The 17256-nt window shown below is 37.7% G+C and overlaps 1 protein-coding gene, 1 long non-coding RNA gene and 1 other non-coding gene across 4 annotated transcripts in view; 1 reads left to right on the plus strand and 2 right to left on the minus strand.

Moving 5' to 3' along the window:
• Positions 1-1760: 1760 nt before the first annotated feature.
• Positions 1761-1863, minus strand: LOC144224877 (U6 spliceosomal RNA). Its single transcript, XR_013333171.1, has one exon. It is a non-coding gene; the product is annotated as a U6 spliceosomal RNA (small nuclear RNA).
• Positions 1864-11744: 9881 nt separating this feature from the next.
• On the plus strand, positions 11745-12844 carry LOC144224862 (uncharacterized). The gene is made up of 3 exons (XR_013333162.1): positions 11745-11833; positions 11991-12111; positions 12785-12844. It is a non-coding gene; the product is annotated as an uncharacterized LOC144224862 (long non-coding RNA).
• NAA15 (N-alpha-acetyltransferase 15, NatA auxiliary subunit) overlaps positions 12608-17256 on the minus strand; it is an 81924-nt gene continuing 77275 nt past the window's right edge. For both annotated transcript variants that reach the window (XM_077755962.1, XM_077755961.1), the window contains exons 19-20: positions 16710-16807; positions 12608-15405 (exon numbers count right to left, since the gene is read on the minus strand). In XM_077755962.1, coding sequence (XP_077612088.1) covers positions 15205-15405; positions 16710-16807 — 299 coding nt within the window. In that variant the 3' untranslated portion in view covers positions 12608-15204. The remainder of the gene's footprint in view (positions 15406-16709; positions 16808-17256) is intronic.

Genomic DNA, 17256 nt, shown 5'->3' on the forward strand with positions numbered 1-17256 from the left:
TCCCTCTCCCTCTCCTAAAAAAAAAAAAAAAAAAAGGAATATATAGAAGGCCCCAATCGGTTACATTACAGCCTCAATCACAGGCAGGTGATTGTGTATCCTATGACTACCTCATGTTAAAGGCTCTCCTGTATTACATACACACACACACACACACAAGCAAAACAAAAATAAAACAACTTGGTCTCTGCCCTAAGGAGACTATCCTAGTCCGGGAAACAAACAACTAGGTATTTTAATACACTGTACTGGGTGCTCTGGGGACAGGGGTGCAGAAATGAGGTCAGCTCAGAGCAGCTGGGGTTTAGGGAAGACCAGGGGAAGCAGGTTTATCTGGTGGAAGCATTAAGTAAGCGGAGAACAGTGATGAAATAACAAGGTTAGAAGTAAGGAAACATGAGACTGTGCAGTGCCCTGCCAACTATTTTATTCTAGAAGCAATGGGAAGCTTCTGAAGGCTTTTGAGCCAAAGAATGAAATCAGATTTGTATTTTAGAAATAATTTTCTGGTTGCAGTATGGAGAATAGAGTAAAAGGAGATAAGGTTAGAGGTAGGGAGACAAATTAGAGGTTGTTGGAGTAATTCGGGAAGAGATGATATTAAACTAGGGTTATAAACATGGAAATGGAGAGAAGTGGGTACACTTGAAAGATGTCTTGCAGATATCATTAATGTGACTTGCTGAACACTAACTGTGGAGGATTAGGAAGAGCTAAACACTAAAGATGTTCCTGAGTTGACAACTGAGTAGATGGAGGCACCCAAAAAGTGAAGGAGCAGGTTTTGAGGAAAAGACTATAAAATTCTATTTTAGCTCCTGTGGAGCTAAATAATATACCTAAGAATATATATGTGTTTGGCAACTGGATATATGGTATGATGTTGAGTAGAGAGACCTGGAACTCCTCAGCACTGATACCAAAAAAGCACGCTCGGATATATTTCAGAAATGGGCATAGAATGAAAACAGACATGCACATAGAGTGGAAGGAAAATAAACAGAGAAAACAGAGGAATAGCCAGGAAGGCTCCCTGCCTTCTCAATCCACCTCAGGCAGGCAGCCTGCTAATCATTGCTCCCTTGGGCTGTCTCTGTTTTCCATCCATGCATCTATCAAGACACTCCTCATCTGGCATTGACTATATTTATCTTTGTCTCACTTTTTACCGAACTGTAAGGATCTGTTTTGTTTGTTTCAAGTTTTTATTTAAATTCTAGTTAGTTAGGGGCACCTGAGTGGCTCAGTCAGTTGAGTGTCCGACTTTGGCTCAGGTCATGATCTTGTGGTTTGTGAGTTTGAGCCCTGCGTCTGGCTCAGTGCTGCCAGCTCAGAGCCTGGAGCCTGCTTCGGATTCTGTGTGCTCCTCTCTCTGCCCCTCCTCCACTCACGCTCTGTCTCTCTCTCCCTCTCTCAAAATAAACAAACATTAAAAAAATTTTTTTAAAGAAATTCTAGTTGGTTAACATATAGTACAAAATTGGTTTCAGGAGTAGAATTTAGTGATTCATCACTTACACATAACAGCCAGTGCTCATCACAAAAAGGGCCCTCCTTAATTCCACCACCTATTTAGCTCATTCCCCCCCACAAACTGCCCCTCCAGCAACCGTGTTTGTTCTCTATAGTTAAGAGTCTCATATGGTTTGCTTCTCTTTTTTCCCCCCTTCCCCTATGTTCATCTATTTTGTTTCTTAAATTCCACATGTAAGTGAAATCATATGGTATTTGTCTTTCTCTGACTTATTTTGCTTAGTATAAAAAATATGGAACGCTTCACGAATTTTCATGTCGTCCTTGTGCAGAAGCCATGCTAATCTTCTCTGCATCACTCCAATTTTAGTATATGTGCTACCAAAGCAAGCATTGAATTGTATAGATCCTTTTTCTTTTTTTTCTTAATATTTACTTATTTGGGGAGGGAGGGTGGGAGGGAGGAAGAGAGAGAGAATGATAATGAATCCCAAGCAGATGCCATGCTATTAACACAGAGCCCCACATGGGGCTCAGTCTTACAAACCCTGGGGTCATGACCTGAGCTGAAATCAAGGGTTGAACACTTAATGGGCTGAGCCACCCAGGTGCCCATGAACTGTAAGGATCTTTAATTTTTTTTTAATTTTTGAGAGAGAGAAACAGAGCATGAGTGGGGAAAGGGCAGAGATAGAGACAGAATCTGAAGCAGGCTCCAGGCTCTGAACTGTCAGCACAGAGCCTGACGCGGGGCTCATACCCATGGACCATGAGAGCATGAGCTGAGCCTTAACTGACTGAGCCACCCAGGCACCCCATGATCTTGTAAGGATCATAAGGATCTGAAGACAAGGATCATGTCATATTCATCATTTGATACCCAGGACTTAGTACAGTGGTGGAATCTTTAATAAGATTCTTATGAAATAATTCATGATGGGAAAATTTTTATTGATATTTTTTGTTTTAGGTACTTTTTGTACAAATTCTGTTATTACAGTAACCATGATGTATTAAGACTCAAAAGTTAAATAAATTGCCCAAGAAGCTTCCAGGATTCAGAACCAAGTCTGTAAAAGACTGTGCTTTTTCCATTGTATCATACTCTCCACAAGACATGATGAATGTTTTGCAAAAGCAGAAAAGAAGGAATTGCATCTTATGTGAAGCACAAACACTGGCCCTTATGCCAAAGAGGGGCAATTCTATGGAGAAAAGTCCTTGTGCTCTGTCTTCTGGGATGCCTGCTGCATGCCATGCCTGCCAGAGAGGGCAAAGCACTAGCTGCCATAAAAAGTCCAGCAGAAACTAGACCATCTATTACCACACTCAGCATTTTGCATAGCAGTTCTGAAAGGATTCAGCAATTACCACCATGCCATGGATCTAGAAACACTCCTACAAAGATAACAAACATTGCCAGGACCACCAATTTATCAGTTCTGTTTAAAACAACTGGGCCAAAAACTGAGAAACTATAGTTCCATCCAAACTTCATTCCTGTTTACTGCTCAGAAGACAGCCCTTTCACCCAACCATCAGCTTCCTCTCATTTCTGGTCTCCCAGCTGCTGTGTACCTGACGGCATGCCCTCTTGAGAGCTCATCCTCACCTTTCGCACAATTCCCTCCTTCAACCCTACCCAGGGTGGGCTTTGGCAACCTTTTCTGCTATATACAAACACACCTATACCTTCAGCTTTTTAAATGAACATGTCTTCTATTTCCTTGATCTCTTAAAGATCTCACTTTGAGAGCTTGCTTTGAGAATGTCCTCAAATTCTACATATCACAAGGCTCAGAATTGGTATTCGTATTTTGTCCTATAGTCTCTTTTAAAACATTTCACTTTCCTGTAAAAACTTTCATTCCTTTGAAGTCCATTCCATCCAATTTTGCCACCTTTTACCTTCTTTTGTCCCTAATATCCGTTAGCCCCTAGGTTATCCCCCCACAATAACATTATGCCTGGATCACGTTAAGCCTTTAAATCTCAATTTATTTCATCATTTCCTAGGATATTTCAACATTCCTGTAGATGGTCTGTTGAACACTCAAGAATCACAGTTCCGAGGCCACTTCAACCCAATCCCTTGGCCATACTTTCTACTTTGTTATAGAGTAGCTCTGAGTGATTTCAAAACCCTTCTCTTTCCATTCATATTACCCCCCAGTGCCTGATCCAGAGTCTCATCAAGAGCTCTATTCCTGTAATCTGCTTTTTCTTCCAATTTATTCTTGGTCCCATTTCCATATCTGGCCTAGAGCTCTTAATTGGTCACATGACCTATTCTCTAACCAGTGTTTTCAATCCCCTTCCTTTTTTTTTCTTTTTTTTCCTTTCCTGATCTCTCTTCCAAATCACATTCCTAGAGCAGTGCCATATTCTGCCCGGCTTCAGTGCCCTCAACTCCCTTCATACCTTGTCTTTCTCCTCTGTCATCCAACTCACAGTTCTAGACCAATCCTATAATATGGCTGGCCTATAAGCCATTCAGCTGAGATGCTAGAAATAATCATAAAGCCACTATACTTTCCAAACTCAGTCTGGTGGTTACCACCACCATTAATGCCTTTGTCTTTAGTCTGTCTATTCCAGACTGTCTCCATTCCCTTTAAATCCCCTTTTTGCTCCCTCCTACTTCACAAATTACATCAGCTATTACTTCCTACTTCACAAAAAATATTGAAGCCAGATAGGAAAATACCTCTTGTCTCACAACTATAAATTTATTTATAACCATTCTCTTATTCCCTTAGTTTCTGAAAAAAGGTATTATTTTTCAAGGCCCACCTTTTCTGTCTCCTATGGAGCCTTGTCTGGCTGCATCAATTTTCTCTCTCCTCTACAAGTTCTTTTTCATTCAAATTACAGTTATGTTCAGATCTCTCAACTGCCACGATTCCTGTTGTACCCTTATTTCCTTCTGGTTTCTACCCTCCATCTATCCTTTCCGTCTTCTCTCTGAAGCATTTTGAAACAGTGACATTCTCTTGAAGTCTAGGTCTTCATCTCCCATTTGCTCAACTGGTTCCTGGCTTTAATTCCCACTGCTCTGTGGAAACTGATATTACCAAGTTGATGAAGGACCTCCTCACAGCAAAATCTAACAAACAGGAGAATTTGAGAGTTTATGATAGTTTTCAATGATGGTAATGTTTTCCCTCATTTTACTTAGGAGGACTCAGTCTTTGGCCTAAAGTAGATTATGGTGGTTGGGATGAAAGGTAAGAACAGATAAACCCTACATTCTTGGCTTCTAATTACTTGCTTCTAATACTTTAGCAAGAAAGCTTGGCAATTTCTGATAATCAATACATCTATAACATAAAGTTCTTGGCCACTTTACAACTGGTATCTTATCTTCTGGAGTAGTTTCTTTTGCATGACACTGTATTTCACTTAAGGGAGAGACAGGGATGATTGTTTCTAATTCATGGACACTTATCTTCATCATCTTAAAGATGGACTTCCTCACTGCAAAAGGAAATCCCAATGCCAGCATAACGAGTTTGTGAGGGAAAAGAAAGGTAAGTTTGAAACATAACTGTTAGCTTAAATTATGTTGTATATATCAAAAGGGACACAAAAATACTGTATAAAAATGCATAGTTTAGAAAATACCCATATTTCAACAATTCTTTGTTCTAAAATGCTAAACAGTGCAAAGCATTTCACTTCAGTAATACCTCTCTGGGCAAAACAATGGGGTCCAGGAACCTAGTTTAGTTTGCCTTGAAACAAAAAACCTGGGTTCAAGTTCCTGCTATAACATCTACAGGTCTGTAACCTGAACACCTAACTCACTGCTCGCTACTACTAGCTGGTTGCCTTTAGCAAATCATTTAACATCTCTGAGATATACCTTCATCTATAAAGAAGGAATTAATACCTACATATGAGCACTTTGGAAATCACAAAGGGTAGTAATGTTTTAGATTATTGGAGCCACCTTTCCTCCTAAAAATTGTGTCACATATCCTGGTGATCTTCCCTTAATTCTCTCATCATTCTTGGTAAGTCAGTAAAAATACCATGTCATTTTGGAGAGTATACAAACCCAAGAAAAATTTGGTTTAAATGTAGATGCATTTTTATCTAGCCATTTTTTAATTGGGGTATAAAATATGAGTTTTATTGTTTTAACTTTTAAAAAGTATCCTATGTAGATCCAAAATTAACAAAGACATGAAATCTTAATTAATATTTTGCCACATTTAAGAATGTTTTTTAAGAAATAAAAATTATAGGCTACCTATGTGCCTCTCCCTCTTTTAAAGGGAACCTCTGTTCTGAGTTTTTGTTTTTATAATTCCCAAGTGTGTTTTTTAAACCTTTATATTTTTTTAAGATTTTATTTTTAAGTGAAAATAAACATGGGGCTTGAACTCACAATCCCAAGATCAAGAGTCACATGCTCTACTGGCTGAGCTGGCCAGCCACCCTTTCAAACTGTTACTTTAGGGGACCTGGGTGGCTCAGTTGGTTGAACGTCTGACTCTTGATTTTGGCTGAAGTCATGATCTCACAGTTCTTAGGATCGAGCCCCTCTCAGGCTCTGTGCTGACACAGAGCCTACTGGGGATTCTCTCTCTCTCTCAAAATAAACTTTAAAAAACCCCTTTACTTTAAATGAATATATCCATAAACCACACAGTATTGTTTTACAAAATTTTACAAAAAAAATTTACATACAAGAAATGAGGCCATTTGACTTGCGTTTCTTTTTTTCTTTTTTCTTTTTTTTTTAAATAACCACCGTTTTGGAGGGTAATTCTTGATTCACTTAATGCTGGCTTATTCATTTTAACTGTACAGGATTCCATTAAATGAATATAGCACAACTTATCCATTCTTATGTCACAGACATTTTATTCCAAATTTTATTATTATAAACAATACTGTGATGAACATTCTTGCATGTCTCTCTGGCAAATATGAAGGAATGTTTACAGGGCATATATACGTGTGTGTATATGTATATCCTAGTGGAATTGCTGGTTCGTAAGTCTATGCATATGTTTAATTTTAGTAAATAAATACTGCCAATTGCCCTCATAACAGTTATACCAATTTATACTCCTGAAGACAGTGCCTGAGAGTCCTATGTTGTTTTCCAACATCCTTGCCAACATCTGATATTCAGACTTCTAAAATGTTACCACCATGATTGATGAGGATTATAGTATCTTGATTTTGACCCTGTTGATCCTCATCTTTGAAAAACTTTGATTCCCCAACAGCATTATTTTCTAGGTTTGTTTTTTTTTTGTTTTTTGTTTTTTTACTAATATTATTTCTTGGTCTCTTTTGCTAGCTTCTCTTCCTCTACCCACTTCTCTTGGCATTTCATCATCTCTGTTTATTCCCTGTGAGTCTTGTCCAGGCCACACCAGTCACAACTAACTCTCCAAGATCTACAAGAGTCAGCTCTCTTCTAAACATCAGACTCATATGCCTAGCTGCCTCCTGATCTTATAGGATTTACATGTCCTATAAACACCTATAATTCATTTTGAAAATACTTTTTTCCCTTCAATTTCTTTTTCCCAACTCTGTTTAATGATAACTGTTCAAGACAAAGTGTTTTACATCCAAACCCTGGACATCGTGAACTTTGACTTCTCCATGCATTGCCTTCTCCCATCTGACAAGTCAGCTGATCTACATCCTACCTTCTTAACATCTCTTGTATCCTTGCTCTCCTCCCCACATTTAATGCTGTTGTCCTTATCACTTTTTGCCAGAGGTTATATTGATCAGAAGTAAGCACTTTGGAGTTAGACATACCTGGGCTTGAATGTAGATTTTTGTCACTTATAAATTGTGTGACCATGAGCAAACCATCAAGTTTTCTGTTAAATAAATTGGAATGGTCTCTTCAAGGATTAAATGAGTGAACAAATGCAAAGTGCTTAGCACATAGTAAAAGCTCAGTGATAGCTATTATTTATTAGCTCAGGTTGAGTCTTGTGACTAGTTCTGATACTTCCAATCTTGTTCCCCATCCTCACCATATTAATAGCAGAATTCTCTCATTTATCCTTCCCTATTTCTTCAGTAACTCTCCTTTGCTTATACAAAGTGAAATCCAATCTTTTAGTAAGGCATCTAACACTCTTTAATCTGAGCCCCAGCCTCATTTCCCAGATTCTATTCACACTAGTTTACATGGTCCCCCAATACATGTTTCATGTATCTGTGCTTTTAGGTACATGCTACCTTCTATCCATCTAGGAAACTGGTTTTTCTCTTTCCAAACTCAAGTGAACATTCTGTTAAACTTTTCCTAGTCCATCCAAACAGAAATGAGTACCAACTCCTAGGGGTTTATAAACCACCGCTGCACTCATTTCTTGACTTGTCCCTCTCCTTTACTAGCCTGTAAAATACGTGAGAGCAAAGACTATGTCATCCATTCCCAATAGGAAGCACAGATCCTTCAGGTAGTAGGCTTTCATTAACTACCAGATGGAGGGAAGGAAGGACACTGGGACTGGCCTAATATCACATCATCTAAATAGCTTTAAACAGCAGCACCAATCTGCCAACTTTGCTAACACTAGTAAAAGTTTCCATGAATGTCAAAATGATCATGGAGGATGGAGGTATTACAGGTGGTTTTCTCACTATGAGAAAAGACAAAACAACGTAAAGTTCTCACAAGCGTAAACTACTAGGGAAACACAAAAACAAAAAATTGAGCTGCTAATATCTAGGAGAGGATTATAAATGATTTTCCTGAATATGCTGGCCCACCGTACTGCAGTCAACAAACAAGGATAACCAAGTTGAATAGAGACAAACAGAAAAGAACATCCTTTTGCAAATGCTAGTATTTATAATGAATGCTTATTATGTGTCAGGCCTTGTGGTAATCACTTTCTATGCAGTATATACGTTACTTAATCCAACAACTATGAACTAAAAATTCTTATTATCTTTCCTCAGGCACCTGTGCCAGGAGCTAAAACTAGTTCTGTCTGACCTAAAAGCTTGTTTTCAACTACATCCTACTACTGTCGTTACCAAATTACAATGTGTTGATGCAGGAAAGTTGGCATTTAGTCACAAGGATCAGAGGAGAAAGTAACTAAAGCATTAGGGCCAGACTTCTATGTGAAGAGACTAAAACAATTTAGACTTTACAGTTTGCAAAGGTGAGGGAAGATCATCCATCTCTATGCAATCAAGAATGACAATGAATAGTATCAAACAACCAGATTCACTTATCAAATCCTTTAACCAGTCGAGAACAAGCTAGACAGAACTGATGACGGTCTATAAAGCAACTCCTATTTTATTAAAGAAAAATACTGGATTGTATAGATTTGGGATGTCTACCCCAGAATGTTATTCCAGATCTCACAGAGCAAGCTTTGGTTTGACACAGGATTGTGTATTACATAAATCTCCTTTTCAAGTTCTACACTAACAGACCAACATTTAGCTTTGAATTCTGTCTGTCCTAGAATCATGGCTCCTTTTACATCTGATATATGTAATTCACTTGTTTATGTAAGATTAGTAAGGAAAAACATATGTATTTGATTGGGGCGGTAGGTATGTGTGGCTTTCCAGGGAGTAATATCTCACACTCATTCCTGTTTAAAAGCCTGCCAATCCCATGCTTTGCTTTGGTACTCATCCACTCAAAATCTCAAGCATCTATCTCTCCATAGCAATTATATTTTAAAAGTTGCTTCAGTGGAGACAAGTTACCATGACATCCAACAAAACTGTGACTCTTTTCTCTTTGAATACCAGCATCTCAGGTAGCAGAACAGCAGCATGATTTAAGCAGGGAAGAGAATAGACTAAAACAGAAAGCTCTTGACATAAAGTTCAAGCAGAAGTCTTCCCCTTAATGTAAAATGGGGAAAGTATATCTTTCTGCACTTACATAGTCGCTTTCTTCTTCAATTGGAGGAAAAACCTCAATACTATAAAACACTTTAAATTTCATCAAGGACAGTGGGCCTCAACTTTGGATGCACCTTAAAATCACTGGGGGTTAGCAGGGAAGAGAAGCCACCACCAGCACCCAGACCGGACTCCACAGATTATTTAAATCCGAATCTCTGCAGGTAGGCTCCACCATTGAAAGTTGTTTTTTAAATAGCCCTCCTGGGATTCTAATAAACAAACAGGGTTAAGTTTATGTCTTGAAAGGATTCAATTGCCTATCCTAAATAAAGATCAACTGTGGACCACAGCTGTTGCTATGAAAACCGGCTATAGGTCATGTGTCTAGAAATAACCATTGCAGATCCTAACCCAGTGTCTCCTTACTTGTAAGGATTAAAAATGGAGATACTGGGCTGCAGGCAACAGAGCCATGTAGACAGATGGTTGGTGTGTGTGTCACCGGTCTCCTCATACTATGTGAAAGATGAAAAGCTGCTATTGAATGACAATCTCCGTAGTGACTTAATTCCAATGGATGTGATGTTACGTGGGTGGCTGGCTGCTACAGACATGAAGGATGAGTAGATTCACTGCCAACTTATATAACAATGAACAGGCAGCTGACAAAGTTAAAGGATGGTCCCAGTCATCTACTTCCTACAAGGCCAGTCACAACCATTCCACTGACAAACTATAGGAAAAAAGCAAAAATTAGATGTGAGAAATGTATTCAACAGAAGTAAAAATGTAATGGACCTGTGGTATTCTGAGGAAATTCCTGAGACCAAAAGAGAGGCACAGGGGGAAGGATGAATGGGAATAATCTTAAGTCACAGGTAAAAGGATAAAAAATTTGTGAGCCTTTGTAGGTGACCTGAAGGTTAACAGTACTTTATTGCTATTTTCTACAATTTGTAGGGCAATATTAATATTCACAGCAAATTTAACAAGGATTTGAATATCTACTATGTATTGTCCTAGTTATTATACCTCCATACTAAAATGTACCCAGTGAACAAAGCATTCATCATTTAACTTCATACCGTATTTAGACATTTCTCTCAATAAAAGCATTGGAGCAGGTGAGTGAAAAATGCTAAGTGCAGTGGAATGCTTCAAATAACAAATAGCCTCTTAAAAATTTTAAGTTATAAAAAAAATTACAAGTTAAACATGTGGTTTCTTAGGTCCTTCTCAATGAACATCTAAACTATGCTAACAGTAAACAATGCTAGCTGAATACAGGTTTCTGAATACTTCTATTACTGTTATTAATGTACAGTAAATTTTTTATTAAGGTAATGAAGGGAAGAACTAGTATTTCACATTCCATAGTTCAGAACTTAAAGGATCTGGGAGATGTTTACTATTTACTTCTTAAATGACTCCCTTTTCATTTGTGAAGCTATCAACCAACAGTCTACTTGAAGGCAAATAAGTAGTCTGAAAAAAGATGAAAAGTGGTAGCAAATTTAATTACTCATTACTAACGAAGAAACACCCAAGTTTTAGAAACCAGACTTTAGAAAAACCCAGTACTTATCTCAATTGTGATGAAGCATCAAGCACTAGTACATGGACCTGATAAACCTGCAGATGAGGTAAACAAGGGGCAAGTTCATATAACCCCTTTAGGAAACTATGGTAGACTGGAAAGATAACAGAATGGTATGGCGAAAAGCTTCTTTGTCAAGACAATGCACAAGTAACTAGATATAGAAGGCAACTGTAATTAACAGCTGAAAGCAAGCTATGGGACCCAAATCATATTCCAGAAATCTCTTTGTGCCTATGTTGTTTCTAAATGAGAGGATCATTTGTACTTATTGAGGCTAAGTTGATTTAGCAACAGCAGTCTCTTAATATACAGGAAATTTTTCATTACATATTCATCAAAGTTCATTATTTAAGAACTGTACCACTGTGTGAAATAATAAACTGTTAAAATAGACACAAAGGCCTAATATAAAAAAATATAAGAACTACATTCCAGTCTTGTCGGATTGCCAAGTATCAACTTCATTTTTACTAAAGCCACCTTGAAACCACGTCTATTTTCTGTTTTTGGCATATAGAACTCTATAAAGAGCACTGAACCTTTAGGATTCCAAGCTTGTCCGTTGTTGACAATTTCATAGAAGTTCTAATATAAGCTACCATGTTTTTCTTCTGGCTACAATCCCAAGATGGTGTCCTTTCAAAGAAAACGGGATAATGGAGAATCTGGAAACTTGAAGACCTGCTTTCCTACCACACACTGCTCCCTGTCCTCCCGCCCATTTTTATGCCATCATAAAAGGTCTTGATGGAGGTAGCAGTGTTAAATCAGCTGTATAACCTACAGTATGTGGCAAATACTCATCTGCTTTGCTGAAATGAATATTTTCTCCAGAAACTCCTGCATACTACCAATTTTTTTTTTACATCCACCCTATAGGTTGCATACTAAAAGGTAAAAAAGTACAATTCCATAAATATCCTTTTCCAAAAGTGTTTTATTGCTACAAATAGTGAGGTTTCTAATCCTCAAAATTGGGACAAAACTTAAGGTTTCAGCTCCCTGTGGGGCAACACAGCCATTTCATGTGACTCTGGTTTTTTTAATGTAGGTTTGGCAGTGGATTCGGCAAAGTTTAGAGGATAGTTGAATGGCATCCAGAAACCTTGCCTGTAACTGAAAGGAGTGGATGGAGCATGAGCTAAACAGGAAGACTACCTTCCACTGGACAGGTCGGTCCTTCTTTCAATTCTCTTAGTAAGAGTGATTTCAAATTTTAAGGCTAGTAAGACAAGTACAAACATTATCTTGTAAGAAAAGTCAACACTTCACTTTACGTGTCCCAAACAGATGCTACACATGGCAACTGAAATATTCCTAGAAACTGTGCAGGAGAGAGACTTCCCTGAATTTATCGCCACCTACCTGAAACTAGACCACACTTCCCTGGCCTCTTCCAATCACAGCTTTCATCTCAGCCCTAACAGCAGCACACCGTGGAGTCCAAACACCACTGAAAGACAAAGGGCCTCATAAAACCCACAGAGAAGCTACTCACTAACTCTAGGACTACTTTTAGCCACGCTATTAGAGATCACGCTTTATTTTTGTGCATCATAAATACAGAAAAATGTTGAGAATGTAGGACTCAACTATCTAATTAAAGCTGAGTAAACTAACCTGGTCAGGTCTTAATTTTTAAATGAGAAATGACAAGAGTAGTAAATATAAAGAAAAACAAAAATAACTTTACTTTCCTATGTTAATACAGGTCGAGGGACCCTTTCTTCTGAAAAGGGTTGATAACACCATTTCTCAGCAATAAACATAAGGCACTTGTTTAGAATACAACATCACTGCATTTTTCCCCCTACTTGTTTTTCTAACCCTGTTTTCCCCCCACAGGATCATTTGGAATTAACTGAGTGAATGAGGCAAATGTGAGATGATCCAGTTGATACTACTCAGAGCAAGACAGTACAGTACAATGTTTTGGGGGTGCCGTCTGGACATAAAATGAACCCAGTCAAGGTCCTCTGACACCAGACAATGTATCCACTATCAAGTAAACCTGAAAGAAAATAAAATATTTATTCAATAGTTCCAGTAAAATCGGGTTGGAGTACAATATACACGTTAGGAATTTTAGCTCCTCACGGGTGGCATCTGCATCAAGAGTTCTGAGTATTTATGAATTTTCATTCTAAGACAATCTACATCATTTGAACATTGTCAAGACAAATATATGAACTTCATTTCAATATACAGTAGAGTTTAAACATAATTCACACATACACCCCCTATCGTATGGCTGGTGCCTCCTCCCAACACCTCAGTAGCGGCAGAGGTAGCACTAGTGTTCTTTCCCAGCAACGAGAACTTCAGTTGCCACTCATAGGAGAAGTTGAAAAAAAGTTTGTGGTGGTGATGGTTTGTTTTGTTTTGTTTTTTTTGCCATCTGTGAAGATGTTCCTGAGACAGGGCCAGTTAATAAAATGTAACAAAGCACTGGAGTTCGGCTCGTACTTCTCTTTACATCACTAAATCGTTAGACTGGGACGCGGAATGCAGGCCACGTACTATGAAAGGTTGAGTTTAGCACAACTGTTCAGTTGGTAGAAGGATCAAGGTCTCCCGCAAATTCCCTTTAGAATGTATGCCCTAGAAACTCAAAGTACCACAAAAAGGTCAATCATATATACAATTGATTCATTTTACTTAATCTTATTTGCTCAGCTCTTGCAAAAGCAATGAGAATACTGAGCCTGAGGCCAGTTCTCAGTATACAGGTTTATCACCTTAAGGCTCAGTCTCTCCATCAAAATTGCAGTTCTCAGTTTCCTTTCAAATTAGGAAATTAGGAATTACATTCATAGTACCTGCCACCATCCTCGCCCTCAAGGAAAGGTTCACGCAGGAGCAGCACTACACCTGCATTACGGAGTCCCCCTGACACCGGCACTCAGCCTGCAGCAAACGCGCCCATCTGCACTAGTTTTATAGTACATTACATTGCCTCTGGCTTGCACCTCTGTTTCCACCTGTGTTTTCACAGAAGCCCAACACAGATTAGTTGAAATATTCACACGACTGTTTTTCAAAACAATTTATTGCATCATATTTGGTACCTTATGTTTGACAACAAAAAGGAAATTACATCTGTAACTGCAGGAAAAAGAAGCTGGTCTGTTATTGAAAAAAAAAATCTTGGGCCCTTTAAAAATTACAAAGTCTTGGGCTTGCCTGAAACAACTGAGCAAGAAATATATTCTTAGAAATGTAGGGCTTCAAGTATTACAAACCTGTGACACTGTGGAAAAATTCCAGAGGTATCTAAACTGCAGCACTTTATTTCTGCATATCGTGAACAAGGCCTGCTGAGGTTTTTAACTATTAGTCTCTTGATCAGTCATAGAATGGTAGTCAGGAGTTCTGCTCTTTAACTTCAAGCCATGGTAGATTTTCTTTTTTCACTCTTGGGTGAAAAAATTCATGCGTGCTAATTAGTTGGTGCCACATCACAGTGCATTTGGTTCTTGCATTACAGTTTTAACAAGTTTGGCCAAAACAATGCTGAAAGGTTTGCATTGCTATTTTAGTTCTTCAAGTTTTAGTTAAAATTGAGATTGTTCCAACTGGTTCCTTCAGTTAAAAACTGTGGTACAAGAACACCAAACTGATCATGTACAGTGAATTTTGGAAACACAACAAGCGTATTGAACATCCTCTAGGTTTCTTAGAAATTCTGCTTGGTATCTATATGTCCCAGCTTCTACAACATCAAGCATCTGTTGTAGGTTTCTCTGTAAATAGTGATTCACATTGCATACTTCCTATGGTCAGAATCAACCCCGTAACAAAATCAGTCAGATGCTAAAGCCCCAACAACTCTTTGTGCTCAGTGAAAGAATCCAGTGCTAAAACAGCGTTTATGCTGTCTGAGATATAGTAAAATCTCACAAGACAAATTTTAAAGTAATATTTCTGCCACACACCTGCTTTGTTAGCTGTAACAGCCTCCAGATTTTATATAAATTAGTTAAAAAACATGGGTGGGTAGGTAGGAATAGAATAAGGTATCTTTTTTTTAATCCCTCAATTTTAGCAGCTTTTAATTTTTTAAGAAACTGAACCTATATCCTGTAATATGTTAGATATTTTATATATACTTTTTCAGCAGGATAAAAAACGTAAAACACTATTTGAAGGCAAGAACATTTACTCTTCTCATTCTGTGTAAGTTAGAGCAATGCAGCAGGTGCGTGACAAAAATATTATACACTAGATATGGTCCAAAGTCATTCCATTTGCTTGTTTAATGATGTTCAAATTTCATTGGCCAGTTCTTCAGTTTCTGCAGAACTATCTCCATTAACTGTGATCTTCATATCCTCTTCATATCCAGGAGGCATGAAAGCCAAAGCATAAGGGAAAAGCTTATGACAATTTGCTCTATAAACTTCAGCAGCTTCTTTACAGTCTCCTAGGCTACCATCACACAAGGCTTCTAATACCTCCATACATGTCTATAGAAAGAGAAAAGGTTATGTTATAACTTGTCCAAAACAAAAGGCTTTTACTGTGAATTTATTAGACATTTCATTATCAACACATTTTCTAAGCAAAAGGCAAATGTACATATTTAAGATAGACACAAGAATTTTATCCCCACATAATACATTCCCTACGAATTGGTTTCTTCAGAATTATAGGGCTTATACAAAAGGATGAATTTATAAACAGGGCCAGGACTAACGTGGGGCAAGCAAGGTATATACATCGTGCTACATTTAAAGACACACTCACTGGCAGCAAGTCCTTGACCCCAGGGGGCAACTTTGCCTCGACCTAGGCAGGCTCTGTGTATCAATGCCAACTTTTCCAGGCTAATGTCAGTTACTCAACTTAAGCCCTTTAGTTGTTTTGTTTTTCTTTAAGAGACTTAGAGACAGCTAGTGATATCAAACATTGCTTTTTAACCCTGTTTTAAAATTGAAAGTTTGACCACTAAGAGGGAAAGGAGGTCTCAAACCAAAGGGCATGTATGCAAGAAAAACTTGTTCGTGAAAATTGGTAACTGTTTCACCAAACCCCTTAGTAGATACTCTTAGATTTTAAAATGATGCATGTTGACTTGCATTTCTCATGTTTTCTTTATCCTTTCACTTGGAAAACATGTAATTTGCAGATATATACTACCTGACGAACTTTGCCAGTCTGGAAATGTTATAATCTAAATGATGTATTAATTAGCAATCAATAAGTCAAATGTTTCCTTCATTTGCTATTAAAGGAATATATCAAATGCTTTATCTGGCCAAATTATCATAGGAAGTAGTGCTATGTCCTGTGTTTTTAGACTAAACTAAAACCATTATTTTGCAACACATCCATGTATCTTTTATATCTCAAGCTACAAGTTATAAAATGAGTGTTATAATTTGACCCCTGGTACGTACATCTTAAATATGTCAGAATCTTCACCAAGGCCACTGCCTGGTCAGAAATGTAGAGATAGGAATGAACTGAAATCTAAAATGAGCTATGGAATACATACATATAGGATTTTACTAAAACATTTCTAGAAAAAATATTTTAAATAAAGATGTGAAACTAGTTCTTGAAAGCCAAGTAGCCTGCTGTGCATGTGTGCACACACAGACAGTCCTAAATAAATTTAAGGTTAAGTTTCTGATACGGAATCGTAATAGCTTGGTGAATAATATGCGTAAGTAACAACAAATAACTATTTGGTAAAACGTATTCTCTTTGTGAAAAGAGAAACCGAAAGAGGTGAGGTATTCTTCACAGAGATTATGAAAACCTTTACCTGGAGGTTTCTGTTAGTGAGGGATTCATCAAGTGTTGTTGCCAACTCTATAGCTCGCTTCTGACTAGAGGAATCTAAATAATATACCATTTTGGCAGCTAAATGAGAAGAAAAAGAAAACTTTTATTTTAAAGTAAAACCAGCATCTTATCCTCTACCCTTTCAAATAGTTGTGCATACAGAGTATGGCACTTTATTAGAAAAATGGGAAAAGCCATTTGAAACAAACAAAACTCCTGAGAGGATAGATCAGAAATAGCCTAACTGTCCAAACTAGGAGAATGGAGAATGATTCCGGTAAAAAACTATGAAGAGATACACAGATTTATATATAAATAAAATATATAAAACAGCTGCCTGTTTTCTGTAATATATTTGTATTATTAGAATATATTCTAATTATAGCTGTCTTTGTGTCATAGGACCATGGATAATTTTTCTCTTTCTAAAATGAACAGGGGTGCCTGAGTAGCTCAGTTGTTTGAGTGTCCCATTCTTTTTTTTTTTTTTTTATTTTTTTTTTTTTTTGTTGTGAAATAGGTGGACA

Source organism: Crocuta crocuta, unplaced genomic scaffold (assembly GCF_008692635.1).
Source record: "Crocuta crocuta isolate KB4526 unplaced genomic scaffold, BGI_CrCroc_1.0 scaffold112, whole genome shotgun sequence".
In the NCBI taxonomy this organism is placed as follows: domain Eukaryota; kingdom Metazoa; phylum Chordata; class Mammalia; order Carnivora; family Hyaenidae; genus Crocuta; species Crocuta crocuta.